At 33.2% G+C, this 26,052-nt stretch overlaps 3 protein-coding genes across 11 annotated transcripts in view; 1 reads left to right on the top strand and 2 right to left on the bottom strand.

Annotated features, from left to right (window-relative positions):
• The window catches only part of LOC139820498 (uncharacterized), a 38,631-nt gene extending 24,504 nt beyond the window's left edge, over positions 1 to 14,127 (top strand). For 2 of the 3 annotated variants that reach the window (XM_071790825.1, XM_071790826.1), the window contains 28 exons: positions 157 to 320; positions 430 to 651; positions 764 to 1,017; positions 1,087 to 1,247; positions 1,322 to 1,592; positions 1,679 to 1,921; positions 1,993 to 2,125; positions 4,345 to 4,513; positions 4,579 to 4,618; positions 4,700 to 4,835; positions 4,911 to 5,067; positions 5,392 to 5,520; positions 5,664 to 6,008; positions 6,094 to 6,259; positions 6,329 to 6,482; positions 6,579 to 6,705; positions 7,129 to 7,329; positions 7,431 to 7,600; positions 7,728 to 8,474; positions 9,063 to 9,225; positions 9,949 to 10,287; positions 10,480 to 10,777; positions 10,875 to 11,016; positions 11,096 to 11,295; positions 11,370 to 11,522; positions 11,619 to 11,742; positions 12,088 to 12,925; positions 13,033 to 14,127. In XM_071790825.1, the coding sequence (XP_071646926.1) occupies positions 157 to 320; positions 430 to 651; positions 764 to 1,017; positions 1,087 to 1,247; positions 1,322 to 1,592; positions 1,679 to 1,921; positions 1,993 to 2,125; positions 4,345 to 4,513; positions 4,579 to 4,618; positions 4,700 to 4,835; positions 4,911 to 5,067; positions 5,392 to 5,520; positions 5,664 to 6,008; positions 6,094 to 6,259; positions 6,329 to 6,482; positions 6,579 to 6,705; positions 7,129 to 7,329; positions 7,431 to 7,600; positions 7,728 to 8,474; positions 9,063 to 9,225; positions 9,949 to 10,287; positions 10,480 to 10,777; positions 10,875 to 11,016; positions 11,096 to 11,295; positions 11,370 to 11,522; positions 11,619 to 11,742; positions 12,088 to 12,925; positions 13,033 to 13,262 (6,476 nt within the window). In that variant the 3' untranslated portion in view covers positions 13,263 to 14,127. The remainder of the gene's footprint in view (positions 1 to 156; positions 321 to 429; positions 652 to 763; positions 1,018 to 1,086; positions 1,248 to 1,321; positions 1,593 to 1,678; positions 1,922 to 1,992; positions 2,126 to 4,344; positions 4,514 to 4,578; positions 4,619 to 4,699; positions 4,836 to 4,910; positions 5,068 to 5,391; positions 5,521 to 5,663; positions 6,009 to 6,093; positions 6,260 to 6,328; positions 6,483 to 6,578; positions 6,706 to 7,128; positions 7,330 to 7,430; positions 7,601 to 7,727; positions 8,475 to 9,062; positions 9,226 to 9,948; positions 10,288 to 10,479; positions 10,778 to 10,874; positions 11,017 to 11,095; positions 11,296 to 11,369; positions 11,523 to 11,618; positions 11,743 to 12,087; positions 12,926 to 13,032) is intronic. The other variant, XM_071790827.1, reaches the window with a different exon arrangement.
• LOC139820510 (esterase FE4-like) lies at positions 12,956 to 17,360 on the bottom strand. Of its 3 annotated transcripts, XM_071790868.1 has the most exons (9): positions 17,124 to 17,355; positions 16,602 to 16,896; positions 16,257 to 16,442; positions 15,578 to 15,780; positions 15,265 to 15,421; positions 14,784 to 15,113; positions 14,549 to 14,693; positions 14,225 to 14,417; positions 12,956 to 13,249 (listed from the first exon to the last, which is right to left on the bottom strand). In XM_071790868.1, exons 1-8 carry the CDS (start codon positions 17,259 to 17,261, stop codon positions 14,270 to 14,272), a joined length of 1,602 nt encoding a protein of 533 aa, XP_071646969.1. In that variant the 5' UTR covers positions 17,262 to 17,355; the 3' UTR covers positions 12,956 to 13,249; positions 14,225 to 14,269. The 3 variants fall into 3 exon arrangements, with proteins under 3 accessions (XP_071646969.1, XP_071646972.1, XP_071646968.1); XM_071790871.1 differs by having other exon boundaries at positions 12,956 to 14,417; positions 16,302 to 16,442; positions 17,124 to 17,360; XM_071790867.1 differs by having other exon boundaries at positions 12,956 to 14,417.
• Positions 17,361 to 17,504: 144 nt separating this feature from the next.
• On the bottom strand, positions 17,505 to 26,041 carry LOC139820502 (uncharacterized). Of its 5 annotated transcripts, none has more exons than XM_071790841.1 (23): positions 25,940 to 26,041; positions 25,225 to 25,321; positions 25,025 to 25,098; positions 24,797 to 24,948; positions 24,540 to 24,640; positions 24,141 to 24,217; positions 23,965 to 24,023; positions 23,691 to 23,904; positions 23,169 to 23,567; positions 22,871 to 23,087; positions 22,598 to 22,783; positions 22,370 to 22,518; positions 22,140 to 22,241; positions 21,763 to 21,880; positions 21,415 to 21,547; positions 21,006 to 21,237; positions 20,532 to 20,741; positions 20,320 to 20,431; positions 19,955 to 20,153; positions 19,570 to 19,703; positions 19,107 to 19,256; positions 18,374 to 18,595; positions 17,505 to 18,013 (listed from the first exon to the last, which is right to left on the bottom strand). In XM_071790841.1, the coding sequence occupies exons 2-23, from the start codon at positions 25,249 to 25,251 to the stop codon at positions 17,846 to 17,848; spliced, it is 3,435 nt and encodes a 1,144-aa protein (XP_071646942.1). In that variant the 5' UTR covers positions 25,252 to 25,321; positions 25,940 to 26,041; the 3' UTR covers positions 17,505 to 17,845. The 5 variants fall into 5 exon arrangements, with proteins under 5 accessions (XP_071646942.1, XP_071646944.1, XP_071646943.1 ...); XM_071790843.1 differs by having other exon boundaries at positions 21,006 to 21,183; XM_071790842.1 differs by having other exon boundaries at positions 23,965 to 24,020.
• Between the last annotated feature and the right edge of the window lie 11 nt (positions 26,042 to 26,052).

Genomic DNA, 26,052 nt, shown 5'->3' with positions numbered 1-26,052 from the left:
TTGTTTAATTACTGACTTTTTAGAATATTTGTATGGACATCGAGGTTAGCAAATAAAGAAGTATTGTTTCTATAATAAATTTTCTTAAAAAACAATTCTTCTAAATGTAACAGACACAATTAAACATTTGTAATTTGATATCTTATAATTTTTCAGACGTGCCCGGTCCGATTAGTAGCGAACCTATTGTTATCGATGGTGGAAAAACCTGGCTGTCATTGAGTTGGGGTAAAGCAGAAAGAAGAGGACCTGTACCGGTGATCGCTTATAAAGTCGAAGCTTGGCTATTAGGTAGTGACGGAGGTGCACGATGGGTAGAGGTAAAACAAAAAGAAAATGATTGATACTTCTAGCTTAACAATACACACACACACACACACATCTTAACTTTTTTTTTTCCTAAATCAAATAATTATTTATTCTTGTCAGCTGGGAGTTACGCCAATCAACGCATTCGACGCATTCAATTTGCGACCAGGTGGAGAATACAAATTTCGCGTAACACCGCGAAATCGTTACGGATGGGGCGAACCAGTTACGATGACGAATTCAGTATTGGTGACCGAAAGTACCGATCTTCCAGAATTCACAAAAATTCTACCAGGTCAATTAAAGGCTCTTGAAGGAGCGCCGGTAAAATTGGAATGTGAGGCAAGTTTATAAACGGGAACATAAATATATTTTATTATATTTTTAACTAACGCTTCTTATCTTATGTATATATACATATATATATATATATATATATATATGTTTCTTTTAGATTCGCGGTGATTCCAAAATGGAAATACGATGGTATCGAGAAGCAATGGAAATTAATCCATGCAATGATTCAAGATTTGCGATACATTATAATGGTTCTAAATGTTCTTTGACAATCGCAAATATTAAAGAGGATGATTCCGGAAGATACATTTGCGAAGCAAACAATAGGATCGGTAAAGTGTCGTCGTTCGCTAGAATTCTCGTTGTTACTGATCCAAAAATTATCGAGGCCGATGCTAAACTTAAAACGAGGTAAGTAAATGTACCATCTCGATACAAGAAAGTTTATAGTAATACAATCTGATACAATTCCGTTAAAAGTTTGAGCATCGAACCGGAAGACAGACCACCACACTTCACCATGAGGATACGCGACAGGCGAGTGCAAACAACTTATCCGGTAAGACTTACTTGTCAAGTCATCGGACATCCCGCTCCAGAGATCACTTGGTACAAAAACGGAACGGAAATCTCTCAAGATGGTAATTAGCTTATTCATTGACAACGTTTGATATGAAATTTCCTATTTCTCTTTGTTGTATGTTCTTTTCTTTAGATCGCCATATCTTTTGGGATGATGACTCAAACTTTCATACTCTGGAAATAATTCATTCCACTCTTGAAGATTCTGGATGTTACATGGTGACAGCAAGGAATATAAACGGCTCGGTGTCTTGTCGATGTATCCTCGTCGTAGACAAAGGAATTCGAGCCTACATCGCACCGGAATTTCTTCGAGATCTCAATGCGGCTTACGCGATTCATTTGGGTGGTGAACTACGAATGTCGGCACAACTCGAAGCTTATCCAAGTGTTGGTGTCGTCTGGTAAGCGATGATTACAATTAACGATACTCTCACATTTATAACAGGACTAAAAAAAAAATATATTATAATCACATTCTTCCACGTAGGCATCGCGATGGTATTCGCCTGCGACCTAGTAGAAGAGCGATAATGACATTGAGCCACGATGGTGCCGTCCAATTTTCTCTGGCTAATGTTACTATGCGAGACGCAGGAGTTTACAGTTGCACTGCAACGAATGTAGTCGGTCAAACTGAGACATCCACCAGAGTAGCTGTTACGGCCCCGATTCAGGATCAGTCGTCCATTGATGAATCATTCAATGTTACGAGCACCAGTCCAGATATACCGTGAGTTCGATCATTGTAGCTCATTTAGGCGTATAGCAACGAAATTGTAAATAAATTTGTTCTACTTTTAGATATTCGAAAGAGCCTCTTTTTGTCACGAAACCTTTATCAACTGAAGCGATCGAAGGCGATACCGTTATCATTCTTTGTGAAGTGGTCGGAGATCCTAAGCCGGAAGTAATATGGTTGCGCGATTTTCTCAAGGTAAACTACATAAATATTTTCCTAGTTTTGTAACTTATTTCATTCGCAACTCTTTGTTTCTTTTCAAATACAAGTTCGACGTGATGTAATAAGACGGTGTTGCAATTGAAAAAATAAAAAAAAGAGCTTGAAAGAAATTTCATTGTATTTCGGTTAATTAGTCGCAATTAAAAATTATGGACGATTGCGAAACGAACATTTTGCAAATGGTGAAATGACGTGTATCTAATGCTGACTTGAGCTGTGTTATGTGGATCAAGGTAACTACGAAAAAATGACTACGTAGCAGAGTGTAACAGAGAACATATTGTAACCATAAGCGGGCAAGACATTATATACGCTGAAGGAAATGGCATTGACATTGGATAGTTTCGTACATGGTAACAATGCGTTACGTCATATTACATTTTTAATACGGACGAAGGAATGAAATTCAATAATATACAATCGCATTCGAGAGAGGGATTCGTACTGTCAATTGATGATGTACGAATCCAAGACAGGAAACGGAAGTGATGCATTGACCAAAGAAACATGCGCATCTACGTCACTTCAAAAGATCTGCATAATCGTAAAATGCGCACAGAACAGTATCCCCACTTATCGTCGAGACCAACTCGGCTTTCTTCGACGATGAATCGGTACTGTAACATACGAGCAGCAAAACAGTCGCCGTGTAACTTTAGCGGACGAACAGCCGCTTCAATTTCTGATTACTTATATGATGTGAAATCGTTATTCTGCGTCTTATGTGAAACGTGAATTACTATTTAAATTTAACTCACAAAACGCATATTTAGTCTGTTTTGGTCAATTCACAATTTTTTACAATTTTAATTATTATTCTATTACTTATCAAGAAAATTAGATTCAATTCGGTGTGGAATACGATAATGTAAGTATGATATCGAATTATTAATTTACATAATATATTATTTGTCCAGAGCTGAGAGGAAAAAAAACAAAATCTTAAACTAAACTAAATACATCAGGATTACGAATAAAATTATATTAATATATATTTATAAATGCATGTTTTAGAATTTTATTGAAAAGTTAACGTTGCGAATTTTCTCTCATTTACAGAAACGCACTGACATATGTAGATATAATTACAAATACACTCAATTAAATAGCTTATATAGTTTTAAACATAGTTTCGATCACATAAAGTTATAAGAGTATAATTTAATTCAGAATTGAATTTAATTCTATTCTGTTTTTTATTTTGTTGTATACCGCGATTAGGCATAAATAGCTTTTGTGGTGACGTATTGTGTATATATATATATATATATATATATATATATATATAAAGCCAAGAGTCCTTGCAAACTGTCTCTGTAAGAATTTATAGCATCTATCTTCTTAATCGAGAAGTATCCTCCGCATAAATTTTAACGTAGGTGAACCATAATGTGACAGGTGCAAGATAGATACATCTCGGGAGTTTATTATGTCACGATTCGAATTCAAGGATTAAAATTTATATAGCTTTTCATGTCTAAGCGCTATTAAAGTAGATAAAATTATTAAATTTATTTGAGAAACAGTAATATATATTAAATATTACTCATGTAATATACGTTCAATCAGATCAGATTGCAGCGATCTGTTCAACTTTCGCTCCCTATATGGGCTAGAACCGTGACGAAGACATCTCTCTCTTACCTCTCTTTTTCTCACTGTCCTTTTCGTTCCCAACACCACACGCTGAGTTTTAACCCCGTCTCATAATCTTGCGTAACAACTAACATCCAAAATGTGTACAACGGACACGATTTGAATACATTCGCCACAAGACATTCAAGCGAATGCAATCACGCATTAGTAGTCACGATCGAGGACACGTTAAACCTTATTATCATCGAAATTAATACATCTTTGTTATTTGTTATGGTTTCATAAGTTAATAAATGCTGTCAAATTGAATGACGTCGCTATTGTGGAAATTATTACCTTACTTAAAGTTACTTTGAATCACTTCCTCAACAATTTAACATTTCACTTGTAGCCGAGTATGTACGCAGTTAGCGATGAAATTCATATAAAGTAAGTGAGAACGTACGGAACGAACGTTGATAAGAAATAATATAATAATACGATACAGCATTCTCGATTCAGTTGAATTTACATACTACTTGCAGTACTTACTTATACTTGCGCGGCGATCTTGAGTCTTTTGCATGTTCATACTTTTCACGAATTCTATTTTGCAGCCCGACTATTATAAGGACGCACCTCATTTCCGGTTAGTGGGTACAGGGCCACAATATCGACTGGAAATACCTTACGCTAAACTCGATTTTACTGGAACATATTCCGTGATAGCTCGCAACTGCCATGGGGAAGCTAAAGCTGTAATTTCTTTGCAGATCTATGCGAAAGGTAAATTTCGAGACACGAACGAATTTGCTTTGCGTTGAACAAATCTCATTCAACGATTTTTTCAGGACAAGGCAAAGAGGAACAAACGCAGAAATCGCCTCATGGGTGAGTTATTACGAAAGCTTAGTGACGCGCATACACGTTTCTATTTGCCTCGTTTTATTAATAAAATATTAAACTCTATAGAAAAGTATTGACACTGCCGATTATAAAGAGAGAATTGCGAGATCTTCGGTGTTGCGACGGCGACGCTGTCTCCTTGGAGTGTAAGGTTTATGCCACACCAGAAGCACCTTTGGTTCGTTGGGAACGTGGTGGCAAAGTAATAAGAAATTTAAATACTTAGTAATGTCGTACATAGCTGATAAACTATAACATTTAAAGTATTTTTCGACAGATTATAGCCATGGTGGGCGATTTTGCTGCCGAATTCGACGGTGAAATGGCACGATTAAATATCCAACATGTCTATCCCGAGGATGAAGGAGAATACACGTGTGTGGCTTACAACGACCTTGGAAAAGCATATACATCAGCCTGTTTAGTTGTAGATGGTAATGTAGTATAACTCTCTCTTTCTCTCTCTCTCTCTCTCTCTCTCTCTCTCTCTCTCTCTCTCTCTCGAAAGATTCATATAAAGGTTCCAAGTAAAACGCGTTGCAAAATGTGATGAATATCTCTTTGAATCGCATTCGTTTTTATTATGCTAATTGTCAATTACTTTCCAAAGTTGCATAATGACATGACTGATGCGAACATGAGTTTATCATCATTTTCTATAGAACGTACATATATATTTATAGTGACATATATTTATCGAAGAATAATTTTAAAATTTTCTAAAGTCACAATGATTTAAATTAATATGTGTGTCGTAGTCCCCGAGGGAAAAGAAAATATATTGAGCCAAAGATTGACGAGGCCAATGGGTCTACTGTCAGCAGGATCGACTCCAAGATCGACACCACGATCGACGCCTATTAGAAGCTTGTCACCGGCGGTTTCTCGTAAGTCTAACAATAAGATAGAATATAGTAAGTCTAAAAAATAAAAAGTTTGATTTTGCAGAAGAAAGTGCAAAGTTTCAAGAAGAAAATAATAGAAAAATTAAGCAACGATCGAGAATAATCAAATAAAAATTTATTTTCAGACGGGCGCGAATTTAGATCACCGCAAGTTTTGCCGCGAGGCGGAACATCAAAGAGGCTAAAGGTTTGCCCGCCGAAATTTTATGCAGTGCCGCACAATCGTCTGGTTCAGGAAGGCGAAACTGTGCGTTTCCAATGTGCCATAGTTGGTCATCCCGTGCCCTGGATAAGATGGGACAAGAATGGTGCCATTGTAACACCAAGCACGAGAATCTCCATCAAAGAACGGGATGACGTTAAGATACTTGAAATCACCGACGTAATGCAAGAAGACGCCGCTCTCTACAGAGTGATAGCAGAAAACGATTTTGGTCGAATTGAGGCCAGTGCTCGTCTTGAAGTAATAAGTACGTACATATAACTTGCGATATATATTTTCTTTTTATCTTTCAAATACTCTTATTCTATATAAATGTATTTAATTGTGAAAAGATCGGTATGAATCGACGAGTCGAACTATCAGAACTAGAAGTGCCTCACCTAGAACATATCCTTCGTTTGACCGAAGTCTTCTTTCGACTACCAGTAGAATAAACAGCCGTTTACAATTGGAATGCCGCATAAAAGGAACGCCGAGCGTAACGTCAACGTGGTATAGGTAAAAATCCGGAGAGATTTTATTGTACGACAAGTCTGCAACAAAGTATCATTTATAAATTTTGTCTAGAAATGGAAGACCGTTGGAACGATCCTCTAGAATAAAGAGATATTTCGATGGCACAACTGCCAGAATCGAAATATCAAAAGTGAAAGCCAGTGACGCGGGTGAATATACCTGCGTAGCGACTAATATTCTTGGATCACTGAGAAACAGTTGTCAGGTGAATAAGAGCTACATGAAACACAAGTTAACAATTTTCTTCAAAATCTTCTCTATTACGTTATTTCTTTAATTTAAAATATATGATTATTCACAGGTAACTGTATTAGATCCCCATGACACGTCTATCGCGGACAAGAATCCACCACAATTTCTGCAATTATTGCCGAAAGAGTCAATTGTCATGGAGAATTATTGTCACGAATTTCAAACCGGAGTCACAGGTAAAACTTATTAATTTTTTTTTTTTAAAGCTTTACACGATTCTTATGAAAAAAACGTTTTCGATCAATTTGTATAAATATCCGTACTCATTGCCTGGACGATGGAATTGAAGGAGGCGATGAGTACGGGTATTCATACATTGATATATACATATGCGGGCAGGCACACAAGTGCAAATTCGTTTAGACGTATAACGAACGGTTTTTGTGAAGAAAATCTTTAAAATTCTATAATTCAGAAATTAATCAGAAAGTTGATGAAATTTAAAACTTTTCATCGGGGACACAAGAACTACAACGTATCACAAATTTAAGCAAATTGACCGAAAACGTTTTTCTCATAAGAATTGTGCGGAATTTGTGTGTTTAGCTGAGCTAAGTAAATCTTTTAAAATAAAATCTTTTTTCTCTCTATTGTTTCAGGTACACCTCCTTTCACCATTACTTGGTCCAAGGATGGTCGCGAATTACCTGACAATAATTGTTATAAATACGTTGTGTACGGAGATGGAGGTATTGCTCTCAGAATATCGAAAGTTCGTCCACAAGATGCCGGTGAATATACCTGCATTGTACGGAACAATTTTGGTACTGCGTCCTGCAGTAGTCTTTTTGCTGTGCAAGGTCTGATTTATTTTTTATTATTATTTTGATTTTAATATTGTCTAGATCATTTTCTCATTTAGTAATATTCATGCTTTACATCTCTTAACGTTTTTAAATAGACTACAAAGACGCTTTCAAATTACCGCTTCAATTTACAAAAACTCCGTTATCAGTTATTGCCACAAAAGGCACTACCGTTTGTTTTTGTGCCAGAGCGCAGTGCGAGAAAACTATAGAAATTATTTGGACAATAAATGGAAAAAATGCTCGAGAAAATTCAAAATGTAAAGTAAGTAAAATGACAAAAAATATATATATATATATATATTGTATACAGTATACATTTTATTATTGGTTGTAAATTGTATTTTAAGTACAATTATTGTTAATTATAATTATTATTTATATATTTAAAGATTGAAAAAGATGGTAATGTCAGCATCTTAAGAATACGTGACATATCATTACGCGATACAGGAGAGATTCGATGCGTAGCTTCCGTGAATGGAAGGGGTCCATCCATCAGTTGCATTGCCAAGCTGCAGTTACAAAATTCGTTATACGATTTCAATGACTTTGTGACGAAGTCTGAAGATATTCAATCTCATGCAGAGGCCAATACTAATCTTGGTGGCATGCGGGAAAAAGTGGGAAAACTATCGTTATTAAAATGTCGACATGACGAGAAGTCGCTAACGCGTACCAGATCATCTTCGTTTCCTCGATCTACTCTATCGTCTACTAAGCATATTTCCCCTTTGCCATTAAGAAAGCGTACTTGTAATAATGCGTCAATTGATATGCAAAAATCACGATTTGCGGACGATTTATCGGTACAAAGTATTATAAAGAAAAATTTAGACAGTAACCTTTTCGAACTTTCGAAAGATCAAAGATTATCATCTTTATTAAGTGATGAAGAAAATATAATATATACTGATACTTCCGTAAAGTTATTATCGCCAAAGAAAACGGAACAATTCTGTCATCAGAATATTGACTCTGTACCGAACAAAGAACATGTGGAATCGCGTTCAGAGAAGTTGATAAAAGCTACGATAATAAAAGAACCAACTGACATAAATGTACTTAGAGGAAGCAGGGCAGTACTCAAAGTAACTTATCAAGGATATCCCGAACCAACGGTCAAGTGGCGTCGAGTGGTAAGTTTAATTCTTTTGCTTATAATATAAATTTTATTAATTAGTATCAAAAGAGAAATATTCGTTTCAATTTTCAATTCAATGAATACATTTTACAAACTTTAATTTCGCTTGTAAAAGAGCACTATATTCTCAATAGGCGTTCTATGCTGTTTTGTGATTAACGTATATAAACTACGATATCGATATATTCAACATGATCACATTTAATCTAAACAGATTTAAGTACCCATCACAGCATGAATAAACGCGCGACTATCTTTACACAGAAATTAATCATTCAGGATGATCGTTATTTATGCTTATCTTTAGCCTCGGGAATTATACCGAAAATAATATTTCTTATTACTATACTATAAAACATATAAAATCCCCACCAGAAATATGGCAGACGTTTAAACTCTGAGAAAGCCAATCGAAATACGTAGGTCGGTCGTCATATCATTTGCTTCTCGTCACACTGCCGCACATACGCAGCTGGCGTGGATCAACTTTATTTGTGATTACATTGATTCTTAGATATTAACGGTGTCTCTGACATATTTTGGTATATATTCGTTTGGTAAAATATTTTTATTTTAATTTAAGAATCGAGAATTGCGATCAGGCGAGAAAATTGGGATAGTCAACAGGGATGGTGTATCTTACCTGACCCTAGACGATGTGACATACGATCACGCTGGAAAATACCAAGTCTCAGTGGAAAATTCGTTAGGCAAAGATCGAAGATTCTTCAGCTTAGCTGTGGAAGGTAAAACTATATTTATTTATATTGTTTGCTTTTGCGCGAAACTCTCTGTCATACGCTGTTCTCGACCTTGACTTAATTAAACTTAATTACACGGAGAGAGTATATATCAAACGCAATTGATCGACGGTGCTCAATAAAGACATATTTTTACGATTAAGTATTCCACATGTTCATAAACGAGACATCACCCATTACGTACGCATCGTTCCATATGCGTAAGTGCGTGTTGCACGTTGCACGGTCCAGTTCCTTTTCTTGCATACAAGGCAGACGGCAGTCTCACGTGACATACCGCGCAATAACTCCTCCTTTCCGCGCTTCCTCCACTGGCATCAGTGGCATCAGTTCCACCTCTTCTGTGCCTCTTGCCTTGAACTGCCCGCGCCGCGTATACCTAAGACCTAAGACTCAGAAGACGCATGTATCATGAGAAGGAATATACGTGTCGTTGCGAGTCACGGCGCATCTTAACGACGCGACGTAACGTCGTCTTAATGACGTGTGAATTCTTTTAAAACACGCGCGATCGTTCCGACTCTGTGCTTGACAATCCGCAATATTATCCACAATATAAAATTTGAATTAACAGCACGAACTGCAGATAAGAGAGCACGTAACACGTGCCATAAAACAGTTTATTAAAAGTGACTTTCGGCATACATGAACGGGAATGTAGTGCCAACGTTTCATTCCCGTTAACGGGAAATTTTGATTTCTATTCAGGTCCACCCGAAGCACTAGCAGATAAACCGAGTGTAAACTTCAGCGCTGGTCAAACAACGATCGTTTGGCGATCTCCACCTTATGACGGAGGCCGTACCGTAATCGGATATACTGTGGAAGCAAAACGCGCTGGTGAAACCACGTGGACGATAATTGCCAAGTCTTGTCATTCGCTGAGTCACACGGTAGTAACAACTGAAAAGAATTTCGTAACACCGGGTGAGAGTTACTATTTCCGTATCCGAGCTGAAAATATCCACGGACTCAGTGATCCTAGCATGGAATCTGATCCTGTCAGAATCCCAAAACAAGAAGAAACAATGCTTCAGGAGGAAGAAGGTGATAATTTACTCTTAATAAGGGCCCTTGAAATTATTCCTTTATTATATAATTTTAATATCTTATTTTATCCATCTCTCTCTCTCTCTCTCTCTCTCTCTCTCTCTCTCGTATTATTCTAAGAAATTAAAAATGTAAATTAAAAATTTAGTTATAATTATATATTATGAAATGACCGTCTTACTTTTTAAGACGAATTTGAGCCGAGCTTTGAAGCTCGTTTAGTAGTACCGGAAGAGGGCAAACTTTTTGCCGAAAGATACGACGTTTTCGAGGAATTAGGAAAGGGCCGATATGGCGTAGTGAAAAAAGTCATTGAACGACCGACAGGCATGAATTTTGCTGCCAAGTTCGTTAAAACGATCAAAGCGAAAGATCGCGAGCAAGTCCGCGAAGAAATTAAAATTATGAACGCATTAAGGCATCCTAAACTTCTACTACTGGCTGCTGCTTACGAAAGTCCTCGTGAAACAGTGCTGATCACGGAATAGTAAGTACATTTAGTATCGTTCATTACATTAATCATTAATTATATACAAGTATTAAATTTCAACGTGATATATTATAATATTTATGTTCTCTTTTAGTATTTCAGGTGGAGAGTTGTTCGAGAGAGTAGTGGCCGACGACTTTACTTTAACCGAAAAGGACAGTATTCTCTTTATGAGGCAAATTTGCCAAGGAGTCGAATATATGCATGAAAATAAAATCGTACATCTAGATTTGAAAGTAGGTTGTAGGTTTTTCGCAGATGACAATTGTTAGTTTGATAATCGCAAACTAAATAATGATTCGTTTTATCTTGTAGCCAGAAAATATTATGTGCCGTACGCGAACTTCTCATCAAATTAAACTGATAGATTTTGGATTGGCTCAGGCTTTAAAATCTGATCAACCGGTTAGAGTACTTTTTGGTACACCGGAATTTATTCCACCGGAAATTATAAGTTACGAACCTATCGGCACTGAGTCGGACATGTGGAGCATCGGTGTAATTTGTTATGTTCTGTAAGTGTGATTATGTTTTAATAATTATTTTCAAGCAATATATCCATGTGATTGTCATCGATTATGATGCGTAGATTGACCGGCCTATCGCCATTCATGGGAGACAATGATGCTGAAACTTTCGCCAACATCACACGAGCGGATTACGATTTAGAAGACGAAGCTTTCGATGCTATTTCAAATGACGCTAAAAACTTCATCAGTGGTTTACTTATTAAACGAAAAGAGTAGGTTTTTATAGAGGTCTTTCCTATTATAGAGGTTTATTTATAAGTCTAATCACACATAAACTCGAATTTTCCTCTATGTATTTCTTGGCATAGATTACGTATGTCGGCCATTCAGTGCTTGGAACATCCGTGGATGGTACAACATGCTACGGCTATGAGCAGAGTAGTTTTGCCGACAGAAAAACTAAAGAAATTCATCATACGAAGAAAGTGGCAGGTGTGTATTAATAGATTTTGTTCAAACGTGTGTTATCATTGTTTTGAATATGTTGTTAAATTGAGAAAGTGAGAAGAAAAATGTAACACAAATTTAAAGTAAATGAACATATTACTTTTACTTTCGAATAAAAAATATTTGGGATAGCATGTTTCGTTAAAAATGAAAAATCAGTGAAAAATTCAACTGATATATAATGATATATGTGTTTATGTTGATTGCTAGATTTTCTTTATTAACCTAATAATTTATTATAAATTTTATAGTTTAAACTTTGTTTTTCAAATAATCTTAGCATGTGTTTAAGTCTTCAGTGTGCATGCGTTGTGCCATTTATTTTAATAGAAAACAGGAAATGCCATTCGCGCATTGGGTAGAATGGCAATTCTTTCGGCATATAACAGACGTAGTCCCACAACAACAGCAGAATCATCGCCTACCCTTGAAAAACGTTTCGATAGCATCGAGATGCAATATTCTGATGGAATTAAATCAATTTATGCTGCTGCTGATAAAAATACGGAGCATGATGAGACAAGCACGGAAAAGGACTCTGATGCTGAAGCGGAATCGCAGACAGATTTACATTCCACGTGTGTGACGGAAGTAAATGTGAGAATAGAAAAAACATCGACGAAGGAAGGAAGTAGCTTGGATGATCTTTCAAAGCAGATGAATATTGAAAAAGAGATGCCTAGATTAGATACCGAATTAATACCAAAGGCAGAAGACATGCCACAAAACGTCACGGCGCATTTAGAGATTTTAATATCGAAAGGAAATAAAGAAAGCGACAAAGAAGTAATCGATAAATCTTCTGAAATAGAACAACATATGATTCTAAAATCGCAGACGTTGCACAAGGTGTTTCGAGGCGATTCGCGCGATTCTGGAATAGGTGATTGCAGCTCGAGTCTGGTGACTTCTTCATTACAAGTAGATGAACTGGGAATGGTGTCCACTATCGAAGAAGAAATAGATCATGAGACTCACAACCGAGAAAGCAAACGAACATTGAAAAGAGAAGAAAATCGGTCAAGTTCAACGGCAGGAATCTTAGCAAGTTTAGTGCAAGACAAGAAATCTTTTCCTAGGGACACGGAAATTAATGCGGACGATGGCAAGGTAGCTACAAAGAGTGACGTGACTAAAGCTTCGTGTGAAACTAATCCTGTGCGGAAAGGTGTGTGTAAATTAAATGTCTTAAATTAAATTTATTTATAATATGCTGACATATATTTATCATGAACAAAATTAAGATAACATTATTAAAATATTACAATTTCGCAGTTATCAACGAGAATACGAACACAAGGATATTAAGCAGACATAATCGCGACAAATTTCTTCCAACCGGAAACGTAAGTCGTACGGCCAAGATATTCGAAAAAGAAAGTGAAAGATCAAATTCGAACAATTCGCAAGTTTCGATGGTACAGCGTGCATATCCTGCCGGCATAATCACAGGAAAGCCGCACAACGAAAGAATACAGAAAGCTTTCGCATTCTGGAACAAATAAGATATCTTTTGAAATACACATTGAATAATACAAATTGAAGTAAATATATATCATCGTATCAATTTCAAGTGAAATAGAAACATATTGTTTGCGAGAAGTCACAAATATAAAGTAGAAAGATTGTACTTTAGATACGTATAGAGGCGCCCGCGCCCGCGCGTGATATGCAATACATTAAACACAACTGATTGTGAATAATTCTTGCACGTTTTTAACATTGAAAATTAAATTTAAATTGTTTTATCAATTATGTTAACAAAAATCTGATCTGATGGAAAATATATATAACTTATTGTTAGAATGAGCGATTATTCTCGTGGAGAATTTATGCAAGCAACAATTTATAATTTTTATTAATCGTGTCGCAATCAAATTATATTCTCAAAATTTTTGTACTTTTTAGTTTTTTATTCAAAGGTTAATTGTAATTGCATCTACAAATTGAAAAAAATACTTTTGCTCTATTGAAATATAATAAGTAGATATACATATATCGTCACTTTTTAGTTTCAAAAATAATTTTAAAGTATACGTTATTACCGTGTAGATATATGTATAATTGGCACTTTTGTCAAATAACATTTTTTAACATATGTATATTGACGAAAACATCTTTAAGAGACGTACATGTACATAATTGAATAAGCGACATTTCGTGAACAATTGATGATATTATATCCAGTATTATATCACCTGGCAAGATGCATAAATATACTTTGAATTTAAGATTGTTATTGCGAACATATCCCCGCAGTTGTATCGTGAAGATAAGACGAACAACATCTGTATTATTACTGTAAGCTATTTACATAGAGAAATAAAGGATATATATATATCTATATATATATATATATATATATATACACACCAGTTGCATTAATAAGTACCCACACAGAAATATTTTCTACTTACACAAACACATTAAATCATATAACAATATATCTCAAAGACTTATACGTAACTTTGCAAGTTTTACACTAGTCGATATACTAGAGTTTGCAGGATTTTTATAATTCCAACTCTTGCAATATGCTATTGTAATCAGTAATGGTTAAAAGTTGAAGAGTATCGCCGATGTCTAAATAATTAAAGATATCCGCTGTTGCCGGTAACCAATTAGTAGTTACGTACTGATCTAAGACAGGTGTAGGATTTCTGAAAACAAAAAATATTTTTATTTTATTACCTGTTCTAATAATGTTTGTATTATATATATATATATATATATAATAATAATATTATATATATATATATATATATATATATATATAGCTTCTGATAATTACCCTGTCTTTGCAAAGTTGGTCCACATTCTCGTAAGAATTTCTAGCATTTTCCGATCCTTTGTATCTATGGCTGGCGGTTGAGGATTATTAATTTTATATTTAGGTATGTAAAAGAGGTACGACATATCATCAGTATGAGCAGCTCCTAAAAAATTACATTATTGTATTATAAAGTAAAAATAAATAAAATAAATTTTTAATCGAGAGAGATTTAGAAATTCTGTAACTTGTATACCGATTGCAGTCAATTTATTATTATTTATAAGGTTTGTCTCAATCTTTTCATTTCCGACATAGGAAAATCTATAGAAATAAGTCGGCACATGCTTCTTTTTCCTTCGTTTATCTACAAAATCTTCAATGGGAATATTAAAATGCAAGTCACTCAGCCATCGTATAATAGAAGGGATACTCTCTTCAGTAAATGGTAATTTATTACAAAAATATTTTTGTTTAATTTTTTCTGTCATCTGCATTATCTTTTCCGGGTCTTGCGAATTTATAAAATTTCCTACGTATCGCGGTAAATCCGCATACATTGTCTTTAAAGTCTTCTCGCTGGTATCTATTAACAGATAAATTTATAAATTTAAAATGGGGCAAAACCATACTGGAAATTATCACATATAGTAATATACTTTAACATATATATAATATAATAGACGATGTAATATTTAGTATAAGTAAATTTATTAATTTTTGTTAATTCTTAATACCTTGAAGTAAAGAGATATATTCGTGAGAAGTGTAACCAATCATGATTGGTATATTATTGTCGTCATCAAGTAACTGAGAGATTGGATATGGAAGAAAAGGTTTTTTTGCTCTATCGTCGATCGTAGGTCCAAATGGGACATTAAGAGTACGCGCTTCCTACGAAGCATTTCACTTGGATAATTAGCAACAGTATTATCCGTAACATTTATTATTTAAGATGAATAAATCCTCATATATAATCATATATTAAGATAATTCAAATCTTAAATGTAAAAAAAAGGAATATATGAATAAATGAAAAATAATTATCACCTCTGGCGTGAGAACTTTATGTTGTGCCTTGATGATTTTAACGGTGGGTATTGTTCGAAGAAACTCAATAACTTTTTCAGGATCCTTAGAATCATTGCCAAGTACCGACGCAAGTTTAAAAGAATTGGCTTCTGGTTGATTTCTTATCATCGCCCAATCAGATGTAATTATACCACTCTGAAGAATAGCTTTGTGAAAGAGACCTAGAATTATATATATGTAAGTGAAAATAATCTGAATTATATAAATAATTAAGCTCTTATTAGTGAAATAGAATCAGCAAGAATCCGATGTATGTCACGCATACAATTATAATGTATATGTACAAAAACATAAACATTAAGAGATGCGCAATGACGTGCAATGAATCAGCAGGTAATTGCGAGCTAGCAGGTAACAGTTCGGAAATTCTAGAACGTTCTTTTTCCAAGAATTTAAAATATTGACTAAATTTTGTTAAAATAAACTTTTCTTTTTGATATTTATAAACTGTAAAATATTAAAACCGCACAGCTCTTTCTAAATCCAACAGCGTGCGTGTATGTATGTATGTATGTATGAGAGAGAGAGAGAGAGAGAGAGAGAGAGAGAGAGAGAGAGAAATAATATTAATATTTTATTTTTAAACGGATTATATTTCGATTTCATTGTTACTATATGTTAGGAATATATTATATACCTTTAGATAACGGTGATAACATTAATAAATTGATGCAAGTGCTACCTGCGCTGACGCCAAAAACAGTGATGTTATTTGGATCTCCGCCAAAAGCCTTAATATTTTCTTTGATCCATTTTAGTGCGGCAACTTGATCCTTCAAACCTTGGTTTCCGCTTGCTACTTCATGATCAAGATTTAAGAAACCTTGAAAAATAAAACATTTAAGTTTGTGGTAAGAATAAACAAACAAGTAACGATAGAAGTGTGTACTCTGTTCTATATCTTTCGCGGATACCTATGTGATAAGAATTTTTCAAACTTCTTCAAGAGATACGTTTTAATTGTTGAAAGCATCTATCTTACCTAAAGCACCAAGTCTATAGTTTACGGATACTAGAATAACATCTTTTTTCACAAGGTAATCAAATCGTTTGTGAGTGTCGTTGCCGGAACCAAAAACGTAGCCTCCACCATGAATCCAAACCATAACTGGATTTCCTGTCGTTCGATAGACATTGTACGGTACGCAAATATTAAGATAAAGGCAGTCTTCGCTGCCAACAACCACTTGAGTTTTCGAATGTTCTAACTGTGCACAAATATCGCTATTTTTGGAAGCATCTCGAATACCTTCCCAGGGAGTAGGAGGTTCGGGATCCTGATTTTGGACAACAGTGAAATATATGATTTAATAATGAGTAAAATGAAATTTTACATCGCAATAATCACGAGATAATTACAATACAGTGATTTGTTATTCTTTTCTTGGTATACGAACGGAATAATAGTAATGCGTTAAAATCATTGTGAAATATTTTTATATAAACAGAGACAATAAATAAAGATAAAATCACAAATTTTATTTGGGCTCGATAAATAAGTTACCTTAAATCTCAACTCGCCCACGGGTGGAGCAGCAAAAGGTATGCCTTTGAAAGAGAAATAATGATGAGAACCGAGGAGATTTTCTTCTAAGATTCCTTGCAGTTTTCCTTGGTTCACAGTCACAATCGGTCTATCCATGATGACAAGAACACTGTTCACTTCATACTTGAACTGTTATGCATACTTGACTGTTGGATTCGTCGTTTCTAGAGATACTGCTATCCTTGAACCGACTATATATTCAACTTTGATAATGATAATGATAACATAGATAATAATAAATTATCATTAACAGCGATAAATCATAAATGTTTATGTCACATTTGTGTGTGTGTGTGTGTGTGTGTGTGTGTGTGATTATATCCGCATCACGATCTTTATTTCTACACCACGCCGGTGATCGAGCTTACAACGATCGCCTACGAGAGAGAAAGAGAAAGAGAAAAAGAGAGAGAGAGAGGGAGAGAGGGAGAGAGAGCTAGCGCGCGCCTATATGAAATATATAATTGCCGCATTTTCATGTTTTGCATGTATTAATGCTCTTATTTACGCGACAAGGGTATTCTATAATAGTACCGTAATTTCCAACAAATTATATGTATAAAACTAGATATGTACATAGACAATGTATTCTTTTACACATAAAGAAAGAAAGTTATTTCTGTATATATATTTATTACTAAACATTTTTGTTACATCACAAAACTAATTTACATTTTTCTTTAGATATAATGTAACGTGTTTTCATACTTCATATGATTCGCAATATTGTTGGATTTGACTGGATTTAATGATTTCTGAAGTGACCATCCGCATTGACTCGTCGACATAGATAACAGCTCAGCCACTTTTTGAGCATTCTGTTTTCCTTCTAAGGACGATTTCTTAATCTATAATATAAAATAATCACCTATTATTATAGTAATTATATCACATGTATACTTTAAAATTTTATTTTTATGATAGCAATATTTCAATAAAATTTAAGAAAAAAAAATATGAAGAGCTAGACAATTTATCTCTAAAAAATTAATGTAAATTAGAAGACTAGAATTATATCATTCATTCAAACTTTAATCGTATAGTTTAATCAAATGTTATCGCTTTCGTTATCTTAAATCTAGAATATTTATTCTTATTCTTATTTTATATAGAAAATAAATATCTAAAAATAAATAACTAAAAAAACTCTTTTTTTTTTTTCTATTTTCAATGCATATGCAAACCATGATTGTTTAATATTCACTAACTTCATCAAATTTTCTTCTGACTTTATATCCTCTGTACGTAGCTTGTATCATAGTGGCTGCTTCTTCTTCAGATTTGGCTGAATCAGAATGATCTTTCGTACATCTTGATTTGTTTATAACTTTTTGTTGTTCCTTTATGGGAAATATAACATTTTGTTCCCAGTATTTGCGGTTAGAAACATTCCTTTCTTGTCGGCCTTCATACGTCGATTTATCAGTAACCTATATATAGTCACATAATTATACATATAGGTATACATGCAATACATAATTTGGATAGATATATGTACAATAATAGAGTCATTTTGCTCATTTGCTTGTACATTTACTCATACATTTACAACACGTGATGATATATAATATCCTTTTTCGTACTTTTCTATATATTTCTCTGCATATTATATACATCAAAAAGATATGTGATATGCATTTAAATTCATCCCCATGACTCCATTTTTGTTACACGCGACAATAAAGTACAACATGTAAAATATTGGATATAATGAAAGAATAGAAATAAAACCTAAACCTTTGAATTAATCCTCAAATACTAGATATATCGCATTCAATGCACTTTCGATATATATTTAGTATATATCATTGCCTTTTAAAGTTTTAAAATAAAAAATATTCAAATTTTTTCTTTTTTTAATTTCTCACATTTTTCTTTCATTATTTCTTAATTTATAAGTATTTCTTATATTTTTGTAAGGTAAAAAAAAAACATTTATACCATCGGGACCTCACGCTGATGATGTTCGTACATACATTTCGCATTCTTCAAAAAGTCCAAAGATTTTCGTGGTAATTCACCTGACTCGCAATATTTTGTATCATGAACAATATATTTATTGTTTCTATTTCCCTCGAACTGTGCTTTGTTCTACGAATAAAAACATAACATTATCCTAATGTCGATAAAAATATTTAATTATAAATTACTATAATTATTAATGAATCCTTAATTTTATATAAAAATATCTGTTAAATAATCTTATTACATATATAAATTAATTTGCAAAATTACAATCGGTACTCGTAATTATCAAAATCAGTTTATATGTAAAACAATACAGCGTAATATATATGATAAAAGGAATAATGTAAAAATAAAGTTAACAAATGTCTTTATTTATGATAAAATTCTCTTTGTCTTTATAACTTAAAATTAAACTGTCGTATTAAAGCTTACTCACCACTCTTATATTATTATTTCTACCCATATTACTAAGACAATCAGTTAACATTTCAGGTGACATGACCATGCTCGATGAAGTTGCGTTTTTTGATACATATTTTTTTGGTTCTCTAGTTTGCATTGTGTATTGCTCTAAAAATAAGCATAAACATAGAATAAATATATCTTAATAAAAATAGTATTAAAATATAAATTGCTAAATTGTCAAATTTTTCAAAGAAAGAAAGAATTTTTCCCGAGAATTTATAAAGACATAACAAATTCTGCGACACTGCAAAATTTATTTATTATTATCAATTACAAATTGTATAGTATTAAATTATTAGACACTTACTTAATATATGACATTTATAGTGTTAATATTTTTGCATTAATTTATATACCTAAAAGATGTGAATCTGTGCAACAGTGATTTTTATTGCAATTCGCATGTGTTCTCTCTAGAGATAATAGTGAGCTATCTTTAGGAGGAGAATTAGGAGGTGTGGGTTTTGTTTGAATCTTTTTTGCTTTTATCTCCGAGATGTTTGTTTTTTGATACTCTTCGAGATATAACAGAAATTCACGATAGGTAACATAGTTCTGAAACAAGAAATATGTATATTATGCAGATAATAGATTGCGAATTGTACAAATTTTACATTTTTTATTATTTTAAATAAAGTTTGTAACAATTGTTGTGTGAAAAATAACGTATCACATATTAAATAAAAGATGTAAGTGCTTGAATTAATGTAGCTTGAATTACTTTGTCTTCTCCTGCCCAGTTGCGATTAGTCGGTTCGCTAAGTCCGAGCAAATCTATCCAGTGGTAGTAATCTTCAGTTTGATTACCGTACCAATATTTTATAATAACAAACCTATAAATTTTCATATTAATTATGGCTTGCTTGTTTTCTAATTTCATAATTCATTCTTGGATAAATTTAAAGCTTTTCAAATTGTAAATAAAATTCATACGCGAGACCATCATCCACCATTTTTTGTACTTCAGGGTAAGACATCAATTCCATAAATTCTGGATTTTCAGGATTTCTTTTGACATCTACTAATTGCCACGGAGCTATAAGTCCAAATCTAACACATTTCAGCACTTCTAACATGTATTGCTTTCTTTCATTCCAATCGTGCATTAACCATCTTACGGCAGACATTAGAACTTCCATTTCACTGTGAGACAAAAAAAGATACATACACTTAATATTATATTATTTATTATCATAATTTATATTACTTATTATTACTTATATTATTTATTATTATATTACATTATTTATTAAGCAAGATTTTAAACAAACAATTTCTCATTAATAAATAAAATTTCAAGTATAGATATCGACATTTTAAATATAACTGGACTGTATAATTCTCTATAAAATTTTCTTATGCATAAAATGTATTCGAAGTTCAACGAAAAAAATATGATTATAATACCTATTGACGCAAATATAATTAGATTTCAACAGTAAGCACAATTCGTCTGTTGACAATTCCAAAAAATCCTTTGTGCTAACGAGCATCAAGAAAAATTTCATTATTCTCGGCACCATCAGTTCCATTACCGCAGTATTTCCAATCTTCTTTGCTTCCAAGTATAATAGAAAAGCAGTATCTTCGGAAAAGAGCTCGTCATTGTCAATGAATGCCCAGCATTGCTCTTCTAATTCTTTACGTGATATGCAATGTATGTTTTTAATAAGAAATCCGTGAAAAATTTTATTACATTTTTTTATATATTTTATTTGAATGTTTATCTTATGTTAAATCTTTTATTTCTATGTAAAAAGCAAAAATTTATTCTATTTAAAAATAAAAATTTGAGATATGAGATAAAATATAGCACCTTTGATACCCAGATACTGTGCAGCCATAAAAATTTCTAATATATTATCTCTTCGTAACAGCTGGTAACTTTCATTAATTGGACTTATCATCCAGTCATAAATAATAGAGAAAGCCTTGGAAGTCACGCTGCTCTACATTTTGTGCATGTAATAAATCGCATTTTTAGAATTTCAACTTAATTGTATTATATCTTATTTTATTATATAGCTATTCATAAGAATGCTTTTACACAAAAATTTTCAAAGTTTAAGATAGCCATATTTTTTTCAAATTTCAAAAATATTTTCTAAAATTATTTATTTTACCTAAAATCTAATCAAGTATTACAACTTAGATAAAATCTTACGCCGGACAAGTCGATATCCTTGCGATTTTTCTCGTCGAAAAATATACTGTAACTTTGCAGAACAAGGAGGTGGCAATGAAACTCATCATGATCAATTCGAACGACACAGTCAGCATTTCTTGGTAGAATAAATAAAGAAATGCTTACTTTAATATAATTTAATTTATAATAAACTGTTGCTCATAAAGCATAGCATAATATTATACAAGTTAAATTATTTCTTACTAAATGACATGAAAGTTATTTAATTAAAAGATATTTAGTTAAAAAACACTTGCAAAGTGATAAACAAAGAGCCTAATATATATATATATATATATATATATATATATATATATATACGAGTATATTATTTAAGATTCTCTCTCTTTTCTTACTTATAATTTATGATACGTCTAGCTAATTCCTGATACAAGTCAGTCTTTTCAGGAAGAATTATATTATTCCAATTGATCGGTTGCTCATTTGTAAATCCCAACCTGTTTAAAACAGAAAATAACCAAGACTAGAATAAGGAGATGAATATCACTTAAAATTGTGACATATAAATGTGTCCTTAAATTTTACATTTGTAAATTTTGTAAATTTTAAATTTAAAAGAACTAACGAGGCGAGTGGTACTTCGTTCATTGGAGGAAGTTGATGGGATGTCGATTGTACCGAATGATTTTGTTCCATTTCTGATGAATAAAACTTTGTACTTGGTTGCGTTCGTGATCTATAGCTTCCTTCGATATATGGTAACTTTTTCTGTGCCTGTGTGTGTTGCACAGACCAAATAACATTTAGACGATATCAAAACTAGAAATAGCTATAAAAAGACCTTGAGTTTCACCTGCAACTGATCGATCGTCGACGACGTAATGCCAGGCGGGAGATCGATATATCTTGTTCGATTCGAAGAGTCAGAAACGGATGTGCCAATGTTAACACCTGGTCGATTAAGCTCGGTCTTGACGTTGACCTTTGTATGTCGCGGATCAGCAACTAAAACGCTGAACTTGTTCGACTCGAATACAACCTAAAACGACTATGCTATGTCTGCTTCGAGACCGATATTTCTGAAAAGATTTCATTATAGCATCTGCTGAAACGAGATCTTTCTTACCTGATTCGGAATGATCTTGAGATTACCACTAGGCGTAGCTTGGAAGGGAAACATACGACTCGTCTCGCCAATCCCATTCACGACGAATGCTGATTTCTTTGGGATAACGCTCGTTTCTTTGGGATGAGTTTGTATCTGCTGCTGTATCGGCAAACCCAGATTCAAGCAAGATGACGTCGATTGCTTTTGCTTTTTTGTGTATTTCGTCTCCACTTTCCTGCAAAGTTATATTACATATCGCTTCTATGTATTACCTTCGATTCTGTTATATACCCAATCTATTCCCCAAATTATTTACTCTGGACGATGGTCCATAGGTTTTGAAGCGGCGGCTTCAACGAGTGAGCATCGTTTCTCCCAAGTTTTTTCTTCTTTGATACATTTATGCGATCTTTGATTCGTTGCGTGTTCGTTGATATGACAAGTAATTGTTCTCGATTGCGGCCTGACAGAATCTTTGGGAAGCTTGTTTGTGAACTCTAGATTCTTATACTTGGAATTTATTCCTATTTGCTTTTCAAGTGGAGTCCACTGATGTTGCAACGGCGATACAAATCGCTCTACTCGATTCGCGTGATAAATGTTTACATTCAGAGAAGGCTGTTGTCTTGATGTATGGCGATATCTTTTGCAAGTTTTTCGTCGACGTAGTGGATATCTCGGAGACAGAGTTTCTGGAGTTTCTATGATTTTTGCCCTTTTTAAACATATTTTCCGTGTAAAAATAACTTAAACCGGTCAAATATACTGCCTTTCTTTACGGAATATAATCTCTTAAAATTTTTTTCACTGTATCGATATCACTTACTCATTCACTTACTTATCAGGTGATGCAGGACTTGTAACTTCCGATCGCGATATTTGCGATGTTTGAACTGTCTGATCGGATTTCGAAAGTTTCGAAAGCACAAGAGCCTTCGAAGATGATGATGGAGGTATATTGAATCTACCGTGATAAAGTACGACAACGCTGCTTTTACTGTTGCCTGTGCGTGGTTGATAGGACGTTACCGATCGAATTGCTTTTGGATCGACTAAAAAATTAATATAATAATATTAACATAATCTAAATTTATTTCTAAAAATTAACTCACGTTTCTTGCTGTTTTGTCGAATAGCCCTTACGATCCGTGGTGTACTGCTTTGTTTCCTGCTATCAGCGCAATGCATTAGGCGCTTTAACCAAGATAATAAAAACAACTTGCGCCTCAAAACTTTAAAGCGGCTAGGAGTAAGAATGTATGTTTGGATTAATTTTTTAAATAGTTACCAAATTTTCTCATTGAGTTTACGTTCAAACTTTTCACCATTGCTCGAATGCTTTTCTTCGAAAGTTACCCCTTGTGGCTAAGAAACAGTCCATCAAAACACATATAGTACAATAGTATATCTTTAAATTCATTTTTGCATATTAATTAGTATTCTAGAAAAAATTTACGCTGATTCTTTATAAGGATTTCTTTATAAGATGAGAAACGTTAAACTTTTATAAATTTAAATTGTTAATCGGTAAAAAATATATTTTATTTCTGATGATTAAAATTAGACATTATTAAGTAATGACTGCAATGCGAATGACACACAATCTGCCAAATGTTAACATACTTTTGATACAAAAGGGTTCACGTCAAAGTATTCTAAATATACAATTACTTAATATTATACATACCTCATATCTTACTTCATACTTTTTCTGACAGGTATTTGAAGCAGAAGATTCAATATTTGAGATATGTTGCGACGCGGCAACCTGGTCGACTTCTCTGGTAACTAAAATGTGTCTCCACAAAATAATATGCGTGTATAAAATATATAATGACAAACAAAAATTTTACATAAAACGCTTTTGTCAAGTAATATATGGACTCGCTTATCAAATATTTGAAATTCGTATATTTGAACTTTATTAACACTTACATCACTTACATAATTTTGCTTCGACGACTTGTCTATTAACAACTGGATCTTGACAGCAATGTAATGATTTTGACGGCAATTTGAGAAAGTCTAGTTGATCGTTCTTTTCGTTTCTAGATGCTCGACAAGTAAGTCGCAATTTTCGACAAGATTGTGTCACTCTTGGAAGATACAAGATCAGTGATTACACAGCTTTTTTAAGATATATAAATAGATTAAGATTCGAGCAAACATTACTTTGGATTCGGTAGATCAAGATCCGATGAAAAATACGAGTCGTCTTCGGCGGTTGTACAAGTATCAAACTGCCTCTGCGTATTCGATTAAATATATTAAATTATATATGTATAGATATAAGATATGCAATATTTTCGCGTAGACAAGATTCAAAATCACTCATGATTAATATATGTATTAATTGTTTGCACTATACTCACATCATAACGTGCGAAGCTTCTTCGCATGATATGTGTCACGTTCAAAGTATAACTCGCGGAATTCACATAATAACGACGGAACACTTCCTTTTCGTCCCTGTCACGTAAAATATAAAATAATAAAAATATATATGCTATATAAATGAATGCTGTGACATTTAAAATGAACGAGACATTTGCAAAAGTGCGCGTGTCTAGAAAGGCCTTAGATACGTAACAGCTAACAGATGAACGAGGTGACAAGAGAACATCCCATTCCGCTTCGAAAATTACTAAATTTTTAAACTGCACAATTCGAATGTAATAATAAGTATACATAATACGTATACGCATAATAAAATTTTCATGCTTTTATATTATAAGAATGTTATACCATTATTATCTTTCGTAAGAATAAAAATATTCTTAATAATTTTTTTTCAATTTCTTAATACGTATTAATATTTATACCATATATTTAATATAAACTTTCCACATGTGTACGCGCAACACAAAACATCTTAAATTTTAGTTTTGTTAAGTTTACTTTTTAAATAAATTAAGACATTTGAAAAAGATGAAGAAAGCAGTTTCGAGAACATGAAAAAAACATGGAATTGTTGTTATTAGTATTACTTAAGTAAGAGAAAAAAATCGTTGCAGAGAAACACTTTTTTAAGAATAAGTATCTTGTAACTATAGATAAGAGAAAGATATAATATTCTGTTATACGTACGGAAATGTTCAACACTCACGTGGAACAATGGAAAGTATCTCAAAGTACATAAAACCTTATAGGCTCAAGAGGCACAGCCTTTTATTAAGCTTATGTTCGACATTAACTACGGC

The sequence above is a fragment of the Temnothorax longispinosus genome, chromosome 10 (genome assembly GCF_030848805.1).
Source record: "Temnothorax longispinosus isolate EJ_2023e chromosome 10, Tlon_JGU_v1, whole genome shotgun sequence".
Taxonomy (NCBI): Eukaryota; Metazoa; Arthropoda; class Insecta; order Hymenoptera; family Formicidae; genus Temnothorax; species Temnothorax longispinosus.
The sequence above is the reverse complement of the archived record's forward strand: the minus strand, read 5'-3'. Positions and strand labels throughout refer to the sequence as shown.